Source organism: Doryrhamphus excisus, linkage group LG13, assembly GCF_037039965.1.
Source record: "Doryrhamphus excisus strain RoL-2023G ecotype Guam linkage group LG13, RoL_Dexc_Guam_v1.1, whole genome shotgun sequence".
In the NCBI taxonomy this organism is placed as follows: Eukaryota; Metazoa; Chordata; class Actinopteri; order Syngnathiformes; family Syngnathidae; genus Doryrhamphus; species Doryrhamphus excisus.
The window spans coordinates 13,770,639-13,792,367 of NC_136369.1; the positions used below are offsets into that span (position 1 = coordinate 13,770,639).

The 21,729-nt window shown below is 42.7% G+C and overlaps 3 protein-coding genes across 3 annotated transcripts; all 3 read right to left on the minus strand.

Moving 5' to 3' along the window:
• Positions 1-6: 6 nt before the first annotated feature.
• Positions 7-5,548, minus strand: adpgk2 (ADP-dependent glucokinase 2). Its single transcript, XM_058089078.2, has 7 exons — positions 5,220-5,548; positions 4,276-4,435; positions 2,732-2,922; positions 2,564-2,660; positions 2,336-2,472; positions 2,137-2,273; positions 7-1,738 (listed from the first exon to the last, which is right to left on the minus strand). The coding sequence occupies exons 1-7, from the start codon at positions 5,413-5,415 to the stop codon at positions 1,181-1,183; spliced, it is 1,476 nt and encodes a 491-aa protein (XP_057945061.2). The 5' UTR covers positions 5,416-5,548; the 3' UTR covers positions 7-1,180.
• A 446-nt stretch (positions 5,549-5,994) lies between these two features.
• On the minus strand, positions 5,995-11,658 carry ctsba (cathepsin Ba). The gene is made up of 11 exons (XM_058088923.2): positions 11,492-11,658; positions 8,571-8,698; positions 8,403-8,488; positions 8,219-8,333; positions 7,939-8,054; positions 7,463-7,548; positions 7,238-7,384; positions 7,050-7,166; positions 6,849-6,977; positions 6,592-6,673; positions 5,995-6,511 (listed from the first exon to the last, which is right to left on the minus strand). The coding sequence occupies exons 2-10, from the start codon at positions 8,691-8,693 to the stop codon at positions 6,600-6,602; spliced, it is 993 nt and encodes a 330-aa protein (XP_057944906.2). The 5' UTR covers positions 8,694-8,698; positions 11,492-11,658; the 3' UTR covers positions 5,995-6,511; positions 6,592-6,599.
• Positions 11,659-12,524: 866 nt separating this feature from the next.
• xkr5b (XK related 5b) lies at positions 12,525-21,487 on the minus strand. Its single transcript, XM_058089029.2, has 13 exons — positions 20,962-21,487; positions 20,190-20,279; positions 19,946-20,051; positions 19,708-19,874; positions 19,172-19,305; positions 19,008-19,086; positions 18,287-18,456; positions 18,100-18,211; positions 16,979-17,146; positions 16,709-16,902; positions 16,198-16,272; positions 15,871-16,051; positions 12,525-15,101 (listed from the first exon to the last, which is right to left on the minus strand). The coding sequence occupies exons 1-13, from the start codon at positions 21,227-21,229 to the stop codon at positions 14,467-14,469; spliced, it is 2,379 nt and encodes a 792-aa protein (XP_057945012.2). The 5' UTR covers positions 21,230-21,487; the 3' UTR covers positions 12,525-14,466.
• Positions 21,488-21,729: the final 242 nt, after the last annotated feature.

Genomic DNA, 21,729 nt, shown 5'->3' on the forward strand with positions numbered 1-21,729 from the left:
AACAAAGCACGGAATGCTGTGTCAGCATTTATTCACAATGTAGACATGAGTTCACCTGCATGAAAATTACCAACACATTCTGCCTAAAATAACCCAAAAACAGATTTCACAGCAAAAAACATGACCCGTTAGTGTTCAGCTTGCTATCATGCTGGAGGATAATACACACCACAAAAGATCCCCTTGAAAGACTTAAGGCTCATTGACATCCATCATATCAGTATGATGTAAAGAACACAATGAAGGGTAGCTTATTTTCACTTGACCTCATACATGTTGCATTGTCTGGTATGAACAAGAAACTATAGTGAAGAAATAAGCATGGAGGATGAGGAATGTTTTTGGAAGCAGTCCTTACAATTTGGTCCTTAAAGTCTCTCTCTCTCTCTCACACACACACACACATACATAGATAAGGGCAGTGAAATGGAAAGAAAATCTAATCAATAACAGTAACTCCAGCATCTGACGGTGGTCTCGTTAATGGTTTCTGCATTATTGCACTGTGTGACAACATTAAACAAAACACTCGCAGCCATTTTTTCACATGTACTGGAAGATTACAGGGTTTGAGTGTGAGGCAGGGGGTCGGTGTGGCAGCTTGAGAAAAATAAAAACACTTTCTTGCTAGCTTCAGCTACGGTTAAATACAAAAGGATTTTTTTTATTCCTGTTGTGAGAGTAAACGGAGTCTGGGCTGAGCACAAAAATTCAAATTCCATTCAAATTCCCTGATCTGGAGTTCTTTGAAAATAGATGAAGATGGGAGAAGAAAGACAGGAATGAGCCTCACTGCATGTAAGGTCCACCAAATTTAGTCAAAGGCCCATCTTACATGGAACTTGGAACTTGTATGTAGGAGGCAAAAAAAGCCATTTCATCAAGTCCTTGCTGTCACATGACTACCATGACTCAGCAAAGACGGCGCGTAAAGAGCAGTGTGTCACAGGAAGACAGGTTCAACAACTTTCAAATTAAAAAACCAAATGCATATTTTTGCCACTGAAGACTGGCTGAGCCGCCATAACTGTAGACCCTCAGTGAAGGCTTAAGGGAAAGGTCTAGAAAGAAAAGACCCTGCAGTCCACCACATGACATCCATGCCAGTGTTTGATCCCAACAAACACATTGCAACACAACAGCAGGTTAGTGCTACACACAAAGAGACCGAGTGATTCCTTTAGATCTGCAGCACCAGGCCAGCAGCGGAGATGTTGTCTCCTCCGCCCGCTGTCTGGTACACCTCTGTGCACACCAGCACGGGCGCCACGCAGATTTCATAGTCGTCTTCCTCCCAGCAGCTGACGGGTCGGCTCTCCTGCAGGGGGATGCGTTGACTGCCCTCCCGCCGGCTGACGGAGAACGAGTCGTCCATGATGAGCCTGGCCTTGCTGGGGTCAATGTTGTTGGAGCCGCACACGTGGCGGTTGGCCGTGAGCGAGGCTTTGGCGGTGGCCGACATGGTGTTCTTCCACTGGGAGCCTCGGGTCACAATCATGGCCTGGAAGGCTAACGTGTGCACGTGGAGGCGGGTCAGGGGTTTGCTCCATGCCTGAGCGTCGTCCCCCTGCCCGCTGGAGTCTTTGTAGCGCTGGTTGACCAGGCGGTAGACCTCCCTCATCTGGTCCAGGACGGTCGCCACACGAGGGTTCGGGTCTGACAGCACGGTGATGTTGGAACCTTTGAGCAGACTCAGCAGGTTGGGGAGTTCCTGTTCATTCATCCCTAAAGAGTCCGCCTGGAGGAGCACAAACAAAAAGAACTTGAATAAAGAGTCTTGGACCTTCACAATTGGGGGAAAATTATAATTCAATTTAGGTGCCAAGATAATGTGTATTGAAACAATGGGATGACGTCATCACATTTGCTATTCATATGCGCTAGTGTGAATGGTTGTTTGTCTATATGTGCCCTGTGATTGGCTGGCGACCAGTCCAAGGTGTACCCCGCCTCTCGCCCGAAGACACCTGGGATAGGCTCCAACACTCCCAGTGACCATAGTGAGGAAAAGCGGTAAAAAATGAATGAATGAATGAATGAGCTAGTTTGTTTGATGTAGTTGGACCTTATTAATCGAAGACCCCTGCTATAGAGTGAATGAATTGTTATTATAAACTAACGTGTTGTTCTACTTACATGAGGAATAACATAATACAGCAGGTCTTCCATGATGGTCTCTTCTACAAAGCTGGCCATCTCAAAATGGACACCGATGCTGGGAGAGGAGGTGGCGAGCACCTCGGCCAGGCGGGACAGCAGAGCGGCACGCTCACCTGAGATGATGAACCGTGTTAAAACCAGCAAGGGATCAAAACAACTCAATTCCCACTCTTACCAGACTGGAAGGGGAAGTTGTCCATCATTTGTAAGCCGCCCACAACCAGAAGGTCCGGTTGAAAGCCTTTGAGTTTCTTGGCAAACTCTTCCATGGATGCCAGGTAGGGATTATGGTCATCACTGTGGATGATGTACCTGTACAGCACCAATGAAAGGTCATGTATGAGAAGCAGCCTCCTGTGTGACTTTCACTTTCACTTTCAGCTTGGATCAAATGTAGCAGTACCTGTTGGCTCTACGAGAGGAATACTGGCCCCACTCGGCACCAGACGGATATTCCAAGATGAGATGAATGTCTTGCTCTTCGACCGTGTTGCCTGCCACTGGTGACACGTAAAGATGATTACGTGTCCGATCATGTGGGAATAAATACACATTACGTGTGCGTGTGTACCGGTGATGCGCTGCGGCAGGACATCGGTAAAGTCGTGGCTAAAGCTTCCCCCTAGCAGCACCTCACAGCCTTCGGTTGCCATGCGGCTCGCCATGACGGGGGCGTTTCCGCCCACCGCCCACCTGTTTCCAGGTAGGTCACGGGATGCGTCCACCAACTCGCTGAAGAGCGTCTCATTCAGCATGAAGCGTCTGCCAAAGACGACTTGTTAAACAGGTTTGTTATTTGGGTGCAATCACCCGGAAGCCATTTTCACTGCCGATGGTGGTGAACTCACACAAAGTAAACATAGCAAACCTGTCCAATTAGCAAACACGATGAACCTCACATCTTACTCTTCCCTTTTACTTACGGTAATACTACTGCTAAGCGGACTGATACCAGAATAGTGATAATACTGATACTAAACTCTACAAGGGCACACGTATTGTCGCATCAGCACCGCTTTACATCAGAGCTAGCTATGCTGCAAAGTTTTGACAACATGGCCCATGTGGTTTCTACACATCGACATGACAAAAGTATTTTTACAGTTTAGAAATGCCACTTTGTCGTACTGTGGTATACATCGAAACCGCTAACCGGGCTATGAAACTACTTTTCATTCCGCATACCATTGTAAACATCAATTTTAGTGTTTTAGTGAGAAATTAACCTACTTTTCAATTCATAGCAATGTCATCTAACGGCATGTTTGTCTTGTCAACATCCCAAAATTAGTCTTAGCATAAGTATTAGCACAGCCTGTAGGACCTAATTTTTTTTCGGACTTTATTAGTCATAACTTCATTCATTCATTCATTTTCTACCGCTTATCCTCACAAGGGATGCTGGGGTGCTGGAGCCTATCCCAGCTGTCTTCGGGCGAGAGGCGGGGTACACCTTGAACTGGTGGCCAGCCAATCACAGGGCACATATAGACAAACAACCATTCACACTCACATTCATACCTATGGACAATTTGGAGTCGCCAATTAACCTAGCATGTTTTTGGAATGTGGGAGGACATGCAAACTCCACACAGAGATGGCTGAGGGTAGGATTGAACTCGGGTCTCCTAGTTGTGAGGTCTGCACGCTAACCACTCGACAGCCGTCATAACTTGATATTAAGTCCAATTTTCATTTAATCTGTCGCAAATGCATTTTTGAATGTGACAAGTAAAGCATTCATCCGTGTGGGCAATGGCCGACACAGCAAGCGAGCGAGAGCAAGCATGTGAGGAAGGAGTTGCCTACCGGGGTGTGCAAAAAAATAAAAAATAAAAAGTGAAAGCATGCTCTTGAATACAAATCCATCAAACAAGCATGCACACATGCAGACGGTGTAAAGATAACACAAAAATAACATAAAGGTGTTGTAACGGCAACAGGTTGACCCTGTAACAGATGATTTCTGTTTCCATTATTTCCTATGGGAGGAGCTGTAAGTGTGGAAAGGGAGCATGTGGCCACATTTTTTTTAAATACAGTACATCTCCTGTATTGTACCTTGTATCTTGGTTTTAGAGCAGCTATTTGAACCAAAAACAAGAGGCTGCTTACTCTGCAGCAGCTCCGGGTGCAAAGAAGTAGGCGAAGCTCTGAGACAGCTGCTCGGCGCTTTCCAAGTAGTCATGATGCAGCGGCTGGTCGGAGGGAATCAGACCAATCTTATTGAGTAGCGATACGCCGTCCACAATCAGGTCCACGCAGCCTCCAAAACCTAAAAGAGTGTGCAAAATTTGTTTATTAGGCGCACACAAACAGAGCCTTCCAGGGGAGATGTACTGTAGAAGAGGAAGCAGCTGTTATCAATTGGACCAGAGCAAAATGCATGCATCTTCAATATGTGTGTGGTACTGTAATGCATAATACAAATTTAGTACCACGTAGTAGCATTAGGCATACATGACGAAACAAGGATGTTATGTGATGCTAACTCATGCTAATGACTCAAGTATGTGGCGTTGTACTGAGCAAAGGTTGGAGAGATAACCACATGACAACATCTGTCACACTATCGTTCCTAATCACGTTTATTTACAGGTACCTGAAGGCAACGACTATTTATGTTTGGAGGATGATTGAATTATTAAAACTGCTTACTGTCAACAATTCAATCGGGGAAAGGGGTGGCACTTAGTAAATAATTCAAATAATTCAGGAGAAAATGAGAAATTCAAGACGAATGCCTGAATTAATTAGCACCACATTGTAAACTTTCCAATGCATGTGTAATAAACACGACTGTAAAAAGCACACGAAGAGGAGTGCAACCAGACGACGAAGGTTTCAAACACATCATTAAATAATTTTTTGTCAACTCTCATAAAATTAACTATTTCCGTTAGCGAATGCCACATTTTGCTGCAACACCAACGCTAATTAGCACCCAAGAAATTAAAGAAATTCGTCAACAAATGAAGTCATAGTCGGAAAACAACCGCCACAGAAAATGACAGCGAAGTTTCAGTTAGCATGAGCTAGCAGAGTCTGCTAGCACTTACCGATAGCCACCTTCGGTCTCGCGACGTGGTTCATTCCAACTTTGCGTTCTGCGCGGAGCAGCGAGGACAGCACGGTGTCCAGCCGGTCATCCAGTTCCTCACTGTCCGGTGACCGGAACCAAATGGCCAAAATAACAACAAACAGGGGCAATGCGGTACCATATTTCATCCACGAAGCCCTGCCGCCACCCTCCATCGCTCACACGAACTAGCTTCACAATGTTCTCGCTTGCCTGGAGTCAATCTAGCCGGTTCCAACTGAGCGCCATAATGGGGTGTTTGATTTGTACCATATGATGTCCACGTGATAACTCAATGCCTTAATAGTGACTTCGATAATAACGAACGTCTTACATAATAACACCCCCCTTAATACACTGTCAATACAATTTATTTCTCTCTCTTTCCTTTGGTTGTATGACGTTTTAAGATTGAATTTAGAAACGTGTAGCGGTGGCTATAACGACGCCTGATGTTAAAACAAGCCTCCCCCTATTAAGGGGCGTGTTTATTGACAGCAAGGCGGAAGTAGTGTATCGCGGTATGAAGGTTCAAGTGAAATAAAAAAATAACAAGCTTTCTCACCTTTTGACATGAACTAGTATACATTTATAGTATATAGTTCAAATGTGTCATATGCAATTGTTCAGATAAGTATAAAAAATATTTTGATACCCCACAAAAAATTAATGTTTGCGAGAAATACATTTCAATTGGGTGTGCTTTGCAAACTAGTATTACACAAGCTGCAATGGTTATTAACAACAATAACATATTCACAATGAAACATTTAATTCAGAGCATAGATGATCATTGCAGGCAGATAAAGCAAATACTAAATTCCTCACATGATGACATTTAAAAGCCTTCACAGGTCAATTACAATGCCTAAATACTAACAATGTCATTAAACAATAAAAGTGGCAGTAATACGACAGCTGTGATTGATAAAACATTTGACACATACTAATGACAAAGTCAGACATTAAAAAAAGGCAATGTGAAAAGCACATTGGTGACTGTCCACCTGTGCAAACTTCACATTAGCTACAATTTTTCAAAAAGAGAGAGAACACATCGTGTTCAGGCACATCCAGTGGTTGCAGACATTCTCAGAGCCACTGAAAAGTACAAACTCTTCAATGTATTGTTGCTGCTGTCAAAAGGAAAGTAAATCAGTGATGCTTTAACTGTGGTGACTAAAAACGATCCACATGGTGTAAATCCCAGTGCAGGAAGATGATGTGTGTCGCCCTCTAGTGAGTACATATTGAACGACGACACTCAAAAACCTACACAAAGAAACATGAGAAACAGACTTAAGAGCTAATAGAATGTAGGTTAAAATATATTATTTTGAGTGTTTTATTACCTTTGGTTCTACTTGGGGATTCCTGCCACAATCTCAGACTCAATGCCACAATGATTTGATCCACGTAGGATTTTAAAGAACCCTAAAAAAACGCCAACAAACCAAAGGTCGGTTAAATCAGTTCAGTGGGATCATTCCCACCTCAGTGGGAAGGAATGACTTCAAATTCAAGTGTAAGAGTTTACAGTGAGTCATTCCCATGAATGGTTTTGACCTTCATGACGCAACCTTGGATGATAGTGATTGTATTTTCTTACCATTATCACCCCAGTCAGTGTTCCAGGAGTTGGCACAGAGCCAGTAGGGGACACCATCATCCTCCCCCCAGCCAAGTATCTTTATGGCGTGTCCACCCAGCATGGACCCGGACACGTGCTGGTACACCCCTGTAGACAAGAAAAAGACTTTCATCAATTTTTTTTTTCTTTCACAAGTTCATCCAATGCAGAGACACTTACCAGACTTGTACAGAACAAAGTCTTCATATACGGTGAATGCTCCCTCTACTGGGCCGTTGTTAAATATTTCAGTTTGAATCTGCTCCTCGTCTGACATCACGCTATAAGATGTTTTACCTGAAAAACAAGCACTATATGCTTAAACTCTTTCCCATCATCAGGTTTAGGAGAGAAAGTCATTCAATTACCAAAATGCTTGTCTTTCATGTAACTGGGGGAGTATCCGGGTTCGCACTTGAAAACGCACTTGGGTGTATCTCCACCTTCCCCAGTGCAGGGAGGTCGGGTACCGTTCACGTGGTGTTCACAGGGTGCGATGGTGTAGGGACGGCAACCTGCGGACGGGAAGATGGTGACAAGCTAGTACCATTACTCACTCGCTCCTCACGACTGGCTTGGAGTGTGCCACTCACCGATGTGGGAGTCATAGAGTCCACCAGAGACCAGTCCATCTGTAGTCCAGAAGCCCCAGGCAGCTCCAGGGTAGCCACCGTTACATCTGAAAAAGATAGTTAGTTTAATATCTCGATAGATCCCTAACTTCAACACGCTGAAATTCTCAAAAGAGCCTCCAAAATTCATATGCAGGTGATGGGTGCAATGTCCAAGCTTGTGTTATTCTTATTAACATCAACATTTCAGCTTTTTGGTTTAATATTCTGCCTTTTTGCTAGTTTTTTTCAAATTTTTTCTTAAAATTAAACAAAAATGAACACTATTTCTACATTGTGCCACGGGTCAATAAAATAAACAATCTGCAGGCCCCAACTGGCCCACTGACCGCACTTTGGACACTCTTGGTGTAAAGTGACTTAATTGGCCCTGAACCATTCAATGGCTACTGCAGGTCACTGCTACCTAGGGGGTGCTGATGGGGACAAATTCTCACCCCATGCCACAACCATCGCAGCAGGTCAGCAAGTCCTCTGCTGAGATCTCTACGCTGACCTTGGCATTGCTGTGGATGCACACACGGTCCGATATGGCCTCTGCGGCACCGAAGGCCTGCAAACAGAGTAGGTATAATACACTCTATTACTTGTAGAAACATTTGAACAACAATCTGTAAGCGTGTGAGGATATTCCACATGCTTTTTATTTCTCAAAATGTACTCTCTGTCTGCAGGTTGTATCAACTCATAGCAAATGTTTTGTCTTTGGTTCCTCACCCAGCATGAGCCACATGAGCCTTGGTCTCTGATTTCCTTCAGTGTGGGACAGTCAGGCCACTGTACCCTGGAGTCAAATTCCTTAGGCAGCTTCACATGTCCGGCATATTGAACCCTGCAGAGATGAGCACATAAACGTGATTTGCCTGCTGTCACTTCCTGCAGCAGTAGTAGCCAGACTCACATGACAGGAAGTTTGGGTCCCTTCAGCATTGTCCCACACAGTTTCCTAAGATAACTGTAGTCGACATTTGGGAAGTTTTGAGCAGCCTACAAGCAGAAGAGCAGAAAATGTAGGAAAACATCACAGAGAACCAAAGAACAACAACGCACAAGGAATCAAACAGCCCACCCTCCATGTAGTATTCATCTTGTTTATGTGGTCTACCATCTCACTGGACAGAGGGTGGAGGCGGGGTTTGGCCAAGCTGACCGACAGGGTGGCAGCCAATAAGAGGAGGGCTGCTCGCCACATGTTGCCTGAAAATACAAATAAAAAGTTGGTCGTTTTTTTTGTTATTCCGACACAAAAAAAAAATGTTTCACAGCTGACTAGACACTTATGTCCAGTCATGTCGAACAAAGTGCCCTCCAGTGGTCAAACGCACTGTGTCAGCACACTTCAACAGTCCACTGCCTTCAAACGTGTATCTCATTTATAAACAGCCTATGTTTCCGTTAAGTGTAACCCGACTGTACTTCGGCACAAAATCACTGAGCCATAACATCAGATACACATGCACCATCTATTGACATCAGCCATTTTGTCTAGCAGTGCAATTTTATGTGTACTTCAGGGAAAGGAGCCACTCAAGACGCTGATGAAGTGATGTTGAGCCTGTGCTCAGGATGAGAGAGCAGTGGTCCATCAAAACCACTGCATGCATAGACGTCATAGAAGAATTAACAGTGAGGTTCAAGCACTATAAGCAGCAAGTGTGAAGCAGGCAGTTGGACAGTGACTTAAAATCAGGAACATATTTTACAACTGCAGTGTAGAAGGTGTTTCCTGAAAAGCAGAAGTGAATCCAGTCAACATGCTGCAGCTGCATCCATTCTAAAGCAGTCTGGTATCACATGAGTGAAGTTCATGGATTCATCATCAGTGAAAAGTAAACTGAGGAAGAAAGAACGGAAAATTCCTCTGCATTCTGATGACTGAAACTCAGACATCAATGTTGAGTTGCTACCTCTAAATATGGATCTACTTATTAAAAAGACAATGTTCTCAAAGAGGTATTACAGAGAGTAGCGCATCAGATGTTAAACTTTACATTTCTGTCCTGGCTTTCCAACAATTCCTTTTCATACAAGCGACGTCTTGCCTGTTACGGCCAGTACATTTAAATCAAATCAAATCAACTTTATTTGTATAGCACTTTTCCTGCAAAGACATGCAACACAAAGTGCTTTACAGAATTAAAACAATTACCACGATTAAAAGGAAAAAACAAAGAAACAAAAGAAAGCCCCTCCTTCCCACCCTCCATACTAGACACACACACACACACACACACAATCACACACAGTAGGGAGACATGGCATGGCACTGAGGATCAAGGAAACGCCACCTTTGGGGCCGTCCACACTGGGAGGAGCCGCAGGCCGTGCCATCGGGGGACCAGCACCCGGGCGCCCCGACTCCAGACAGACGGGCGGACCCCCACATTAAAGGGAGGAACCCCCAGCCGGCCGGGTCGAAGGGACCCAAGGATGGCACCCCCTCAGCAGACCCGACACAGCCCCCAGTGTGGAGGACCCCCCCTGAGGAAACACTGAAGTTAAAAGCTGAAGACTAAGAGCATAAAATAGGACTAAAAAGATAAAAACATAAGAAAAGTTTAAAAATATTAGTTAAAAGCCTGATTAAAAAGTTGTGTCTTCAATCTTTTTTTCAAAATATCAACAGTCTAATCAGTCAAATTACTGATGTTTACGCTGGAACAGACAAATTCTATTTCCATTACTGTAGTTCTAATGGAAAGTTAGTTTAGATACTTTCATATGCAAGATTTGTTGTCTACTGTTGCCTGCTTGTTAAGCCCTTTGAGGCTCCTTGTGATTAAGGCCTATATAAATAAACATGACTTGTTTTAAGTACTCTTGCTTGTGAACCGTCAACACTGCAACACAAGCAATGATTCATTAAAGGAAGTGAAACGCTATCTCAAAATACGCAAGCACAGGACAGTCCCAGGGCTTTTACTGACATTTAGACGGTTGTGACCTTGCCCTCATGTACGTAAACCACTTCTAAAAGCCAGAGAGTGGGGCGGAACATGCAACTTTACATGCTAAAATCGAAAGTGCGGTGAATGGGACATTAATCCATCACGCAAGTTTCCAACCAGTGAGTCAAGAGGGCAACCTGGGCCAATTTAATCTATAGGAGACCTTTGCCTCCTTACACATTCATCAAGCTCTTATCATAGCCTTATCCGATTACTTCAGAAGATGTTTTGTATTTGAGTCAGTTAAGTAGGGCAGGAAATACAGAGCCATATTGTTGTGTATCTGGAGAAACAAATCCTTGAACATCTAGAAGTGACACCAAGGAAATCAAAACAGCTTGATGAGCTCTGCATATGTAGTATTTATTTAGTAATGTATTTAGTATATAGTAATTGCCATTCACACCTCCATAGCTAGTATTTGTTACGTGTATTTACACTAGATCCGTACCCTGCTGTACATACTGCATGTCGATCGATATTTTGGATCTCACTGATACAACACACAAGAATCATTATGTGTTCTACGAAACTTGAATTTCACCAATTGTGTCACTAACAAAGACTTTAGTTGTTGGAAATGTACAGATTTTCGTTGGTTAATCATCTATTTTGTTTATTTTTTTGACATTTTTTACATGATATGTTACATTGTGTGCTTTAACCGGTCTTTTTTCCATACCGGATGTGAACAGTCATGCGTTCTTGTCTCTTCTGTGCAACCGATCGACGAATGATATGAATTATCTGAATACTAATTAATTCTTTATAGTTCAAAAACGCACACCACCCACCAGTTACACAAAAATACTTTAAAGTGTCGCAAGTAAGTCTGCCACCCTTCAATGTAATGAAGAAAAATGACTGCCCTCAATTTGCCGCCTTTGCTAGTTGTTGTTTTGCTCATTTAGGAGCTATACGGAAACAAATTCAGGTCAAAACACAAAGTGTGACTTGACATCTTTGACTGTGCTATAGCTAGCGGCTAACTCTTCGTCGTTCAAGTTTGCTGGTGGAAAAAAGAGGAAAAAGTAATAATTACCTGCAGCTAGCTTTCAAGTTGTTCTTGGTGATGTACTGACTTGTTCTTAAGCTCTTTTGTGTCTCCTCGAAGTGTGAGTCAGAGAACGAAACACTCCTTCGCGGAGCTCACTGCTGCCATATAGACAAGAGGTCACGTGAACAGTCACATGAACGTAGCTCATGTGATCAACTCTTACCTCAGCACACACAATACCAACAACATCACTGCTAAAGTGAGAAAATATTCACAGATTCGAAATTTCGGGGTCGATAAAAGTCAACATTTGATAGATAGCCAACGATACCTCTTTGCAGCAGTGGAAACATTTGAAAAAGTGCTATTACATAAATTTGGGTGATTTTGGGTGATTTTGTTTTATTGGGGCTATCGTTCAATAATTTCATTTCTGTGAATTGTAGTGTCACCAAACTCACCTCACACATTAACTGCATCGTCCTGGTTATAACACATTAATTAGTTTGGGGAAAAGGTGCTTTCATGTAATTTGGGAATATTTTTTATCAGTAATATTATGCAATAATTTAAAAATGAATAAATATAAAGACTCTTCTTCACAAACTAATTGCTGTGTTTAACCATTAGGATGGAATTAATGTATGAGGCGAGTTTGGTGTCACTACGCTTCACAGAAGTGAAATGATTGAATTATTGTTTATTGTTCCTTTTTTCTTTTTTTTTCTTCAGGCTGCCTGTAGAGATCAGTGTAAATCATATTGCCCAGAGGACTGCTCGTTTTGATTTATTACAAATAAATGTCATATCTCCTTGGCTGTGTTAACACTGTCCTAAAATGTGCAGTGTTTCTTTAATGCATCTTCATCTAATAATTGAATTTGTTGCTGATGTTGTCTTTTGTGTTGCTGTGGCTTAATGACCACAAAGAACATGCTGAATGTAGGCTGCTTTCTCTTCCTTCATATCAGTTCATCAACTGACATCAAAAGTGATGAGATTGTAAAATACTGTAGTATATCGGACTACTTATCTGGGCAAGAGACCAGGCGCTTATTTGTAAACACCAATAGCTTTTCATCTTGGTTATTAATGACTTTATTTTGTCACATCAACAGCACAGTTAGTGTCTCTGGACCACCAAATGCAGCAGCTGTGTAAATCTCTGTAGAAATGAAGTTAATATGACGTTACAGAAAACAACAAACAAAAATACCTTGACATACTGCACCATATATGTCCACACAACTCTGTGTCTGAATTAAGGATGAAAATAATATGTACAAAATCAGACAATATCACAATAGAGCTCAGTGCTTTGTGGGCTACTCAGAGGAAATGCACATACACACACACAAACAATCATGGCTGCCAAAAAGCACCAACTCATGATGAGAAAGCCAATAAATCTCCCATTCTAAAGCGTGCATATTTCCCATTAGTGCACAAAGATACATGTCATTAGCGGCTTTATTGCTGTTGTGCTCACATTCAAGCGTGTGCAATGTCTACTACAATGTGTGCAGCAGGTGCATGTGTTCCTCTGGCTTGCTGATGAACAAGCATGCAGATATTCTCTCATTTCAATTACATACTGGATCATTTTTTATCTTGCTACATTTGCTCCATATAACTTGTCACTATATACAGTACTCTGAAGTGCTGTTGGAGGATGTACCACTTTTAAATGTGACTAGATGTGTATTTTCATCTCTATTTCCACCGATATGTCACTAAAACTAAAACCCCTCTCCACTTCCTGTCCCATGATTAAATATGGTTAATGTCGTTCTCTATACAGATTCATTCCTCTGTGGTATTCCAATGTCCATGACTAATGTCAAACATAAACATAAGATTAATTTGAACAATAAAATCAAGCACATGGTAATAAAAACATTTCTATATTACGACTGGCTTCCAATTGCGGAAACAGTGAAATAAGATGCAAACAGTAGCACAAGTAAAGACAAAACTGAAAGTGTTATGATTTATGTCCTTATCGTATGATTCCCATGCAATGCGACATAGAGTATCATTTACACCAACGGTTTTCAAAGTGGGACGGCACTGAACTTTGAGAAAAATAAAGGATTGGTGAAGAGAGGTCAAGATACATGCTAAGCAGTTAAATACATTTGAAAATATATCTGACAGCATCTCAGTTTGGTGTTAACAAAGCAAGTGTTCATTAGTGTTAGTACATTTAATAGTTCAACTTTTTCGAGAGCTATTTCACTAGGCAGGAAATATCCCCCCCCGTGCTGGACTTTGGACACCCCTGATTCAGTGTGTTATTACATAGGGGACGGGAATTATGGGAGGCTCACATTTTGAAAACCAGAGATGTACGCAATACACTGAAACAACTGCTACAGTACTTTGGCAACTCCCAATAAATAGCAATGATTAAAAGTTACACTTTCAGGGTTAACGGTGGCTAACAATATTTTTTTAATATGAATGTGTGACCAACTTTGAACTGGTATTGTGTATAAATAAGAATTTATAAGTGGTTTAGAAAAGAGATAGTAATAAATAATGGACCCATGTACCTGGTATTTCATGTAAACTGATTTTCTACCCTATTTACAAAAATCCGTCTTTGAAATAACATCATAATGTTTTAGACAGGGTATTCTATCTAAATACCTTTTTGATTTATGATTTTGCTTGTTAAGTTTAAACGTGAATCTGAGTTACTGATACAAGCCTAGGGGAAAATATTGTTAAATGTTCCCCACCCAAACACAATTTATCGATAATCAGGGGAAAAAAGTGCTATTTTGCATCACAACATAACGTGACTATACACTCACTGGACACTTCATTAGGTACACCATAATGAACAAGAATGATGCTCAGTTTTGAGTGACAAAGCATCATACTGAGAACTGTCTCTAATGTGCTGTCCATCTCAAGTACCAAAATATCACAATTTGTGAAGCGTACCTAATGTTGTGGCAGGTGAGTGCCCCTTAAACCCACCTCCAAAGTTAAAAGAACAGCCTCCAGCCTCTTTACACGGCCCTTTCTCTGCTGTCCACAAACTGGACTATCTGTTTACGGGCATGGGAGATGACTGGAGTGAGTGGAACTACAGGGGTGCCAGGTGTACTGGCACCACTAGGGGTTGCAGCACCAGGTGTGGAGGCGGTGGGCGTAGAGGCCGCCGGGGTCATAGAACCAGGGGTCCCACTAGGGGTGGCACGTGGAGTTGTACCTGGAGTGGCGGGGATGACAACAACTGGAGCCAGACCCGGACTCTCTGTCCCAACTCGAGACTCCAGGCGTGGGGTGGATGTGATGAATCGGGCCTCCCTAATCCGGTAGGGGCTTCTGTAGGTGGAGATGGGCGACAACTCAGACCCCCAGCCCAGATAGCTCCCTGTGGAGGGAGAGGGTGCATCCGCGCTGAAATACAACGTAGTGTTGGGATCTAAGGAGGTGGATGCTTTCTTTTCAGGGGAGCTGAGCAGGAGGGGGGAGCGACGTTCGGGTGACCAGCCTGGGGTCTTGATGTCCAAAGAAGCCGCAGAGGACGACTTCTCGGTCAGGGTGGCGGCATTGCTGTCGACGTGTGGCAAGCTACCTGGTTGGTAAGGCGATGACAGTGTCGGAGAGCCGTACACTGCGCTCTGAAACTCTTCATCCCCTTTAAACATGACACACAGAACAGACAACAATACATATGATATGGAATAGGCATTACTGCAGTTATATCATTGTAGACATACTGTATGCACAATGAGTAACATAGCATTATACTGTATATCCATCCATACATTTTCTATGCCACTTATCCTCACTAGAGTTGCAGGTATGCTGGAGCATATCCCAGCTGATTTTGGGCGAGAGGCAGGGCACACCCTGGACTTGTCGCCAGCCAATCACAGGGCACATATAGACAAACAACCATTCACGCTCACATTCATACCTATGGCCAAGTAACCTAACATGCATGTTTTTGGATTGTGGGAGGAAACTGGAGTACCCGGAGAAAACCCACGCACGAACGGGGAGAACATCCACCCAGTCACTGTGCGGCCTACCATTATATAGTATAGAAAATAATAACATAGTATATCTAGCACACCACTGTACACCATAGTTTACCAAAGTATAGTATAAGTGTCTCAATGTGAGCCTCCCTTCAGGGAATATAATACAGTTTGGGTCTCCCCTACTCATTGAAAAGTCTTATAATGCTAAAATTTAGAAGACTACATATAAATATAAAAATATAAAACAGTATATTATGTATTATATAGCAAAGAGTACATCCATCCATTTTCTATTTCGCTTATCCTCATGCTGGAGCCTATCCCAGCTATCGGTGGGCAAATGGGCGGGGTTCACCCTGGACTGCTCGCAAACAGTACGATACACTGTAATATACTGTAGCACGATGTAGTATTACAAACCTTTTTCCTCTGATGCTGGAGCACTAGACTCTTCTGTGGCCTCTTCCAAAATGGCCTCCTGCACTGGGATGATCTCTGGAACCAGTTTAATATCTTTGATTGTTGTGGGAGGAGCTTTTCTCACAGGTCTGGCGATGACATTGGTGAGAGCTGGCTTGGGTGGTGGGGCCACCTCTCTCTCCTGGGGGGTGCAAACAGGCACTCATTTTAAAGCTTTGGTACAGCTCTTGTATTGGGAATTGTTTAAATTGTCAAGGGCTACCTAATCAAGTGGTCATTGAGTGTGTAATATGGCTTGGAAATAAAAAGACGCTGATGAAACAATACCTGTGGAGCTGGGGTCACCTGTGGTGGGGGTAGCTGGGGCGCTGGCTGTGAAATCTGAGGAACAACACGTGGAGCCTGATGGAGAAAAAATGAATACATTAAAAACTAGAAGGTAACTTTCATTTTGAGGACAATACTGTAGTTTTACGGGAAAAGTATAACATTTTATAAGGTATTATCATGATATGAAAACAAAAAAATTATTACTAAAAATTATTATTATTTATTACTTTAATGTGTATTTTTTTATTACTTTAATCTTGTAACAGATTCTTGGCAACATTATGACCTCCATCCATCCATTTTCTTGGTGATTCGAACCCAAGTCTGCCCGATCTAATGACTGTGTGGCAAACATGCTAACCACTCCTTCACCGTGCGGCCCGTTATGACTTTTTTCTTGTGATGTTAAGACTTAATTTTTCCACTTTTTCCTCTAACTGTATTTTCTTCTTTTTTTTCTTTCTAATAATGGATCACTGAAAGGCAGCTGGGTGAGAAAAACGCCAACCTGAGGAAAACGTCGAGGCTCGTCACCATAGTGAAGTTCTTCAGACAGACCCATGAGTCCAGCAAGACCACCTTCTCCGTAGGCGGACCAGATCTTGGCTATGTCCCCCGTCTTGAGAGCCAAACGAATCAGCAGCCAGTGATGATGCCTCCACCCCTCCCACTGATGAGGGAGGTCCATGAGGGTACCGCCCCCTAATTAGATCAACATCAACTGTCACCATGATAATAAATGATTTGACTGATTGGTCGTTACAAATAAACAACAGACCAGAGAGTGTTGCATGGCGATGAAAAGTAGGCGTGACTTTCTCCTCCAAAGACAGCATGGAGCCACGCTCCATGCATGCTCCACTGATCCCTCTGCGACGAATACTCTGAAAGATCTCGAAGGACTTTGGGTGGAGGAAACGATAGTAGAGCACCACCGCAATCACACCTGCAGACAGAGAAAAGACATATGGATATAAAGTGAATAAAGAAAATAAAAGATGAAAGAAATCAAACTACTGACAGGTACAGTAAAGTCTCGTTATATCAATATCGGTTATAACAAATTACTACTTATTACGATACTATTTTCATTTCAAATTTCTAGTCTTTTATGATATAATTAGTTCCGTTATTATGATAATCCGGTTACTACGATGCCCTTTTCATCTCCCGCCAGCCAATTTGGTCTGCTTATATTGATACAAAAGCAGCTTAAATCAATCTTTGTTTAAGGATTTCAATACCAAAAAAGAACACGGCGAACGGCTGCTTCCAGTCAACTTTATTTTTCACACTTCCACCACCAGAGCGCAGCACACACACCGATTCCCGCACTTCCTGGTTCACAGGTCATGCTCAACCCGCCCCACATAGCTGGCCAAACACATGCCTGCAACAGAAGAACCAACTGACATAGCATACACACCTATTCCAACGAAGACACAAGCGTACAAATACATGTATTTAATTGTGTTGTATTCAGATATCTTTTTATCGCTTGCAATAATCACTGTTTTTCATATGTACATGCTGGCGTTCGTGGCATGTGTTTGGCCAGCTATGTGGGGCGGGTTGAGCATGACCTGTGAACCAGGAAGTGCGGGAATCGGTGTGTGTGCTGTGCTCTGGTGGTGGAAGTGTGAAAAATAAAGTTGACTGGAAGCAGCCGTTCGCCATGTTCTTTTTTGGTATTGAAATCCTTAAGCAAAGATTGATTTAAGCTGCTCGACATTCTCAACATTGTTCTATACTATAGAACAATGTCGAGTGCATTATTGCCCACTTTTAATGCAGTTCGGCGCAGGATCGGATATATGGATAGTCCGGTTATATCGGTATTTTTTCCGACTCCCGAGAATATCGATATAACGAGACTTTACTGTATTTTGCTCCCCTTACCAATAAGGAAGCTGCAGAAGACCGCCAGAGGAATCCCTACGGTATCCCATGACACCATGCTGAACAACCAGGAGGAGGCCAGCAGCAGAAAGATATTCTCTAAAAACATGACCTACGAAATGCAACTGGACATGATGAAAGTGGTCAAATATGATCCCTGTGTTTGTAGCCATGAGCACCCACGTACCAGGTAGAACCCAGCCATGCGGTAGCGGGATTGACCGTACTTCACGTTGAGGAAGAAGAAGATGTGAATGGCACCAAGGATCAGATTGAAGACTCTCCATCGACTGGTTGAACGTATGATGTCAGTCTGCTGAGACACCATCCAAAACGTTGCCCCCAACCAGTGCACACCTAACACATAGACATAGACATAAACCATAAACTGGTCTCAGTACACAGCCCTGATGAACACCATTGTTGATGGTGGGGGCATTCATTCTGACATGCTGATGTCTGTTAGTCAGGAAGTCATTGAGCCACAAACAGTTTCTTGATGATTCTGCTGAGACTGGTGGAGTTTAATGCCGAGCTGAGGTCAACAATGATATATGTGCCTGGGCTTTCAATGTGGGAAGGACCAATGGAGATGGTGTTGTCTGTGCATCTGTTGGACCTCTAGGAGAACTAATGTTGGCCTTGATATAGGCCTTGAAATGCCGTAATACCAGTCTCTCCATACACTTCATGATCACCGATGTCAGGGCTGGTTATCATTCAACCCTGTCATGGCAGAGGATTTTCCATGCTGTTGTGCTATTTCACACCATACTTTGCTGTGCTACTTTATATGATCCTATATCATGATATAGGCCTACTTTGTGTACAAATAGTAACACTACAATGCTCTACATTTGACAACATCACCACACCTTCATCAGAGTTTAATTGCCATACATACTCACCTATAACGCCAAGAACCCACTGTTTGAAGACCCGTGTGAAAAGCATAAGAACACCAAATCGAGACCCCAACATACTGACCTGAAAAACATCAACATCATATTTAGAATATTAAAATAACAGCATATCTTAAATGCCATCAGTGAGTATCTTAAATTGTGCTCACCCTCCAAAGTAGTCGACAAAGGATGCCAGCGGGGGTCATATGTAGGTGTCCCGGTCTGATGAGGTAGCACGCTCGGGCGTAGAGGACCAACGCCCAGGCCAGAGATACCAAACACACAGCGAAACACACTGAGGCTGGTGTGGGAGTGTAGAACAAACAATGCTTTAGGATCAGCAACTAATTTATTTCATAATAAGTTCAATTTTTAATCTTTTGACAAAATCTACTTCATACGTCGTGTCAGAACATTAACTTATTGTCGACTTGTTTGTGTAACATTCTCATTTGAGTTTGCCAAATAAACATACCTGACAGCATACCATAGTATTGTTGTAAAGTAAGTATCTTGTCATGTCTCGGCGTGTGATCCTCATTTTGCAATATTGCAATATTATCAAAGTCCTTATTTACATTACACTTATTTACAGTTGTATATTCCAGGGATACAGCTGTAATACTTGAGAATAATGTTACAGCACTGTGACACTTCTACCCTACTACATACAAAAACAATAAGACAACATTCTCTATCCTACCTGGAGATTTGACTCCTATATCAGTGCAGATGAGGACGTAGGTGTGCAGCAGAGTCTCAGGTAGGGTGACCACCAAGGCTTCCAACATGCGTAAGGCAGACACGTCAGCCTGCTGCATGATCTCTCCATAAACATCCATATCTGGAAGACGCATGCACTCCCACAGCCTGGAAAGGCAGCACTACTTACATCATACACCGTATTATTGTATATCATCCATACAGCGTGGTCAACTCACCTTTTGAAGATACCCAGGTGCAGTATGTGGGTCCAGGTGAGAGACTTTCTGCGTATTCGTCCATCGGAAAGATACCACAAGTAGCTGAGCCACTGGGGACCCCACCCTGGAAAATCAAATCGAGATTATTTCTAACTAAAGCAGGGGAGTCCAAAGCGCTATTTACAGCTATTTCATTCATATACTGAAAATAAAATGTTATCATTGTTATCATCATGCTGTTGTATGTACAGTATCAGCTCACCTGGAAGCAGGAAGAGTGCAGTGAAGCCAGCCAGATGGGCGTAGCAGTAGTTATGGCCCACCCACAGATAGTACACAAAGCAGTAGATCACTGCAGGAAGAGGAGGACAACATCTCTACATTATTATGTGTTATTATCTAATATAAAAGTATGTTTAGCGGGTGGTAAAGTTGTGCAATGATTAAGGATAGAACTGATGAGTACAGCATTCCATCCATCCATCCATCCGTCTTTATTAAGGTCTCCGGCAAAAAAAAAACAAAACCCAAGAATTCATTCTCATATACAAGACATAAGCTTTATGTGACCTCTACAATGTTTTTCATCCCATCTGAGAAGCAGAAGGCACAGCTCCCTCCTTCCTTCCCCTCCCTTATGAAATTCAAACCTTCCTCTAAATAGGCCCCCATCTTGAGGTATAACCCCCCACCCCCTACCCCCCATAAACAAAGGCTAAAATGTGTCAGTGTTATTGTTGAATGCATGAATGAATGATGGCAGAGCATAAATGGGATGAAAGCATGGCATGAGTCTGCATTTCTGCAGAGTGATGGCATGCAGTGCAGGGTGTAGCACTGTGCGCTGCTGCAGTCTGTGACGTCACACACGGCAAACATAACTTTTAACTCATGGTTGCATAGGTGGATATTATACAGTGCATCTTGGAGGACATCGTCCATGACACACAAGGCTGCCTGTTTTATGCATGCATGTATGTGTGTCTGTGTGCATGTGTGCATGTGTGTGTGTGTGTGTCCCAGGTAGGACTCACGCGCCGTCCTCTCTGCGACAATGAGGACCGCAGTGAAGAAGAAGACACAAACTTGGCAGCAGGCCATGCAAGAGCCGCCATGGCTTGGAGTGGACGTGTAGTCTCTCATGGTGGAACAAGCAGTCCCAATGGCGGCTTGGCGGTTGTCCTGGTCCGGTTCTGAGAAAAAGGAGGGGGAAGCAGAGGCGGGGGGGTCCAGATGCGGAAACAGCCCGCGCTTACTTGGGCTGTGCGCCCCCGCCTGCCCCGTTAAAGAGACAGCAGTCATGGATACTACTTATTCTGTAATATGAATATTGCTACAAATAATTAATATACTTGTAATATAATAAGTATTTCTATATAAAATGCTAAACAATTATTTAAAACCCATGATAGCTGTAGTAAAACTGCACAGAAATGAAACAGAAGCAGAAATACTGACAACAAAGTGAACCTAATTTGATCAAACGTAATGTAAAGGGGACCTATAAATTAAGTTATTGTTACAATGTTGTATTATTGTGTTAAACGAGTCCAAAGGGTCAGATAAATGCATTTTTTTACTGATGTCAATGCAATTTCCGCCACTGAAAAAAAAGTTATCCAAATGGTAAGTCATAATTACGAGATAAAAAGTCGAAATTATGAAATAAGAAAGTAAAAATCACGAGTTTAAAAGTAATATGAGTCGTAATAATGAGATAAAAAGTGGCCCTCGTGAGGATAATCGGTATAGAAAATGAATGAATGAATGAAAAATGGACATTTTTAGATACAAACTGCTTC